The 4,467-nt window shown below is 35.5% G+C and overlaps 1 protein-coding gene across 1 annotated transcript in view; it reads right to left on the bottom strand.

Moving 5' to 3' along the window:
- Positions 1-1,889, bottom strand: part of LOC108977596 (uncharacterized protein DDB_G0283357) — a 5,687-nt gene extending 3,798 nt beyond the window's left edge. Inside the window, exon 1 of the mRNA XM_018947337.1 lies at positions 1,646-1,889. Within this exon, the coding sequence (XP_018802882.1) occupies positions 1,646-1,817 (172 nt within the window). The 5' untranslated portion in view covers positions 1,818-1,889. The remainder of the gene's footprint in view (positions 1-1,645) is intronic.
- Positions 1,890-4,467: the final 2,578 nt, after the last annotated feature.

The raw sequence follows: 4,467 nt of genomic DNA, 5'->3' as shown, positions 1-4,467 counted from the left end.
TTTTTATTTTAGCTTTTACTATATATTATAAAATGTGCTTTTAAAAGTTCTTTTCTAATTGTAAACAATTCTAAGTAGGTCACTTTTGGTCGAAAAATGTGAAAGCTCTGCCTCMATTAAGTTAAAAGCYCACAAAAAGCTCTTTGAACTAAAGCTTTTACTATACATTTTGTTTGCTCTCAAAATTAGGCACGATTCTCAATAAATGTTTTTTCGTCGAAAAATGTGAAAGCTCTGCCTCAATTAAGTTAAAAGCTCACTAAAAGYTCTTTGAACTAAAGTTTTTATTATAAATTTTGTTTGCTCTCAAATTACATGCTATAAAGAAAATTTATCATACCATTTTTTTAAGTATGTTCCAAATAGTTTCACAATACAATATTCTATCTGTTTCACRAAAGCTTTCTCTGTGAGAAATTTGCTGCGCGCGGAAAAGCATGTTATAAAGTCCAAATTTTCATCATAATAAATTCAGAAAATTCAGTTRCGGTCTAGATTAAGTCGAGAACAAGTAAAGCAATATGTGAAGTCCCAAAGCAAAATGCCATGCATTTCATAGAAATTGAAAGCTTTATGTAATAATAAAAACTAATTAATAATTAATTACTGATGTCGCTTTCAAAATAGTAGCATTGCATATGCTATGAATAATGGTGAATTCTTGCTAAATATATCTATAAGTATGTGTTAAGTATGATTGTACAGAGMGCCATGCAAAAACCGCCGAGAATCGCAAGGAGTAGCAAGGGAAAATAAATTTTCTGAGTCATGCAATATTTCCACCATAAACCACAAACATATATTTTGACATATGTAAGCCATGTTGAAGTTAGTTTACTTCCTTTTTTGAGGGGAAGTCCCATAATTTATATATTATATGTCATAGAAAAAAAAAATACTTTTTTGTATACATTCGCTTTATGTAGTTGGTATTTAAAGCACTGACCACATAAACAAAATGTTATATGAGTGCTTATCATAAATAAATATACAGAAAAATGCGGTGGGACAACAAAATCGACATGTAACTAGAATTCGCTGATGAAAATCGAAGTGAAAGAAATTGCGTAAATGAACATACTTCATAACATTTTTATGTATAAATGCACCACAAATTAATATTTTTTGTAAATAGAAAGACGTTAAGCTGCAGAAATGTCAAATTACAATTTTTTGTGAGAAAGAAATTGAAACGCACAATTTCGTAGCTTTTTTGAACTGGCTTGAWACAAGTGTATTTCGGTTTAGTTGCTGAACAACTGTTGGCTAATTTATGAAACATTCTTAAAAATAGTTAATTATATGTAACTTTCTGGTCTAGTTTGTAACTAGTACATTTCGGWCCAGTTGTTGAAATCGCTAAAATCAACCAATACTGACTAAGAGTTATATGTCAATTTTTGATCTAGCATTGATTGGCAACTAGTAMTTTTCGGACCAGTTGTTTTGAATCAGCTCTTCCTAGCTAATTTGTCAAAAAWTTTTATTTTTTTGATACAACGCCTTGATTATTCGAATTTGTTGTTCTTCCTAGCATAAAATGATACCACTGCTAGCGGTCTTCCCTTTAAAAACATATACATAATTGTTGTTTTTACTTAATAAATAAAAATATTAGTCTCACACGTCATTTAGTGCAACGTACTTTTATCCTTTGCGTATATATTATTGTTATAATTTTTAGCTGGATCCACTGCTGCGCCGTTAGTTGACCCTGTGTGCTTCAGCGCATTATTATTTTTTAAAACAAGCATATTTTTAGCTGCCGAATTTTTGAATAAATTCACTTTTGGCTCCAAAGTGCAAACAATAGACATTTTAATTAATTTTTCTTCGTACACTTGCACTTGCTCTTGTTKTTATTTTGCTTTGTTAATGTTTTTTGTTGATTTGTTGCTTATTTATTATTATTATTGTATCATTTTTTTATTTAAAAAAAATTAGTACACATATCTTAAAATCTTTTTAAATTGTGTGCATATTATTATTTAGTTGTTTTTTTGTTGCATTTTTTATTTATTGTTTTTTTTTTTTTTAATTAATATTTAATTGTCTTTTAATTTCTGTTAACTTCTAATGCAGTCACTTCATTTTCATTAATTCTTTTAAGTATACAGTTCTGCACAGCATAACTTTTGTTGTATATATTATCTTGTTGTTGTAATATTTGCGTAATGCAAATAATATTTTTTTTATGGTTAATTATTTAAAGTACTCGTACTAAATAATTTTTTTGTTATAATTTCCAAACACAATGTAGCGCGCAACGCAATCCGTTATCTGTGCATATATCCCGTATTTCGTGTGAGCCAAGTACGAAGGTAAATGTAAATAAGTAGCCGAAAAATTCACTGCGCGCCCATTGTGCCGCTGGCGTGACTGGATTTGGAAATTCTTGCCACCACACTTAGCACTTTTTACTGCGTTCCATTTATGAATTCAACAGCGTTTTTGGTAAGAATCTTGTTGGTTTTGTTGTTTTGGTGAGAATATTGCATTAGCGGAGCAGCAAATCGCACAACCGTTAAGCACGACTGTTAAAACACAATTGAAATAGAAAAGCTTTCACAAGTAAACCTCTTTCACTGCTCGTTAAAGGCAAATAGCAAGCGCAGCCACACATCGGCTCAGTCGGCGGCTGCTGGCTGTGGCTATGGCTGTTGCTACTCCCCTTGTTGCTATTGCTGTTGTGCCGTTTGTGCTGTTTGTGTTGGCTAATGGCCATAGCGCGCATGATTCTCTGTATTTTGCCGTTGTAAATGCGGTCACGTTGCAGCAACATACGTTTAGTTGGTCGCGTTTCGAACATGTTGCAACCCACATTTTTCATAATAAAACTGGTATTGACAGCTGTGTCAAACCGCCACCACGGCGCTGCCCACTCTCACCTGAATAAATAGCATCTAAGCGCTGGCTTCATTACAACACAAGCAACAACAACAGCACCAGCACACATACACAGACATAGCGCTGTTGTTGCGCTACAAGTTTTCCTGTGCGCTTGTAGTTGTTGCTTAACGGTGCTTATTACTTACCGGGCTAAGTTGGTGTGGGTAAAAGTGAAATTTCTTTTAAGCTGCGCTTCAGAACATGTTGCGCGCTGCGCCAGCAAACGCTTCGCACACTTCTATACGAGCGCGCGTTCGTTCGTTTGTTAACTAAGCGCACCGTCGTCGTCGGCACGTCTGTCCGTTCCGTTCGTACGTCCGTCCGTCTGTCGCAGCGCCAGCGACGAGTAGATCACATTGCACATTTCCATTTGTATTGAGTAATCATGTAATCTAAAGTGCATACGCTGGCGTGTAGTGGTTGGTGGTGGAGCTTGGGGTGTGTTGTACGCCATACATGCTGGACTCCGACCATGGCGCTGGCATAGTCACGCGTCAGGGCCGCACTCTCACTCCGCATGGGTCCATTGCTTAATCGAGGCTGCGCGACGGCAGCGCGCGTACGTACGTACTCGTATTGTTAGTTCGTTTCCTTCGCGTATGCGCCGTCGCACACCGTTAGCGTGTAAGAACGTTGAAAGCAACTCCAGCAGCGTGGCGTAACTAATTACATGTAGCACAAATATATATATGTATGTAAGTATGCATTTATGTACATTCTTACACATGTTGGCGCTAAAACGTGATTTGTGAATTTTGTTTTTGTAATCGTTGACGCTGCCGCTGGCGCTGTTAGCTTGGTGGTTTTTTTTTCTTATAACTTTTTAGCATTGCGTTAATTGGCGTACAGCTAATATAATTTAGTATTATCCAACGAAAAGTTGCGGAGCTAAGGTTAATCAAGAATTGCTGCCTAYAAAACGGTTAATGAGCAGCATAAGGCGGCGCGCATAGCACAGTGAGTAGAGCATAGAATTTCGACTTTCTAAAAAATGTGTTATGCTACATGAAGACATATAGATAAATACATACATATTTACATACAGAAAAGTATATATACATACATAAGTACTTATATTCTTTATACAAAATACTCCCATATCAGCACAAGCACAATTAGAAGTACAAGCTAAATGCGCTCTTCTATGCGATCTTTAGCTCCAAGCCCAGTCAAAGTGTATGCACGTCAGTAGGGCATAATGTGATAATGCTATGCTAACGGTTCTCCAAAAGTATTGCCCTACTTTTAAGACAGCAAATAGTGGGTTAMAAAAAAGTGTGGCTCAGTAAATGATAATATTCCACTTCAGCGTYGACATTTTCTTGACTCCGCGCCTTTCTGGCATGGCAGAAAATAGTGTTGGCGCTTTCTAATAATATTTTCAACCGTTTTTTGTTAAGCGCTCAACAAAGCGCTTAAAACATGGAGATAGAACTTTTTTTTTATTTCTYTGGCTTAAATTGTATTAGTGGGTCAGGTGTGAATGTGGTTGATGATTTTGTGGCACACATTTTTGTACGGACATTAGTTTTAATGAACATTGGCTTACATTTAAAAAATAATAAAAAAAAAATTATT

The sequence above is a fragment of the Bactrocera latifrons genome, unplaced genomic scaffold, assembly GCF_001853355.1.
Source record: "Bactrocera latifrons isolate USDA-ARS-PBARC rearing strain unplaced genomic scaffold, ASM185335v1 scaffold_92, whole genome shotgun sequence".
NCBI classification, from domain to species: Eukaryota; Metazoa; Arthropoda; class Insecta; order Diptera; family Tephritidae; genus Bactrocera; species Bactrocera latifrons.
The sequence above is the reverse complement of the archived record's forward strand: the minus strand, read 5'-3'. Positions and strand labels throughout refer to the sequence as shown.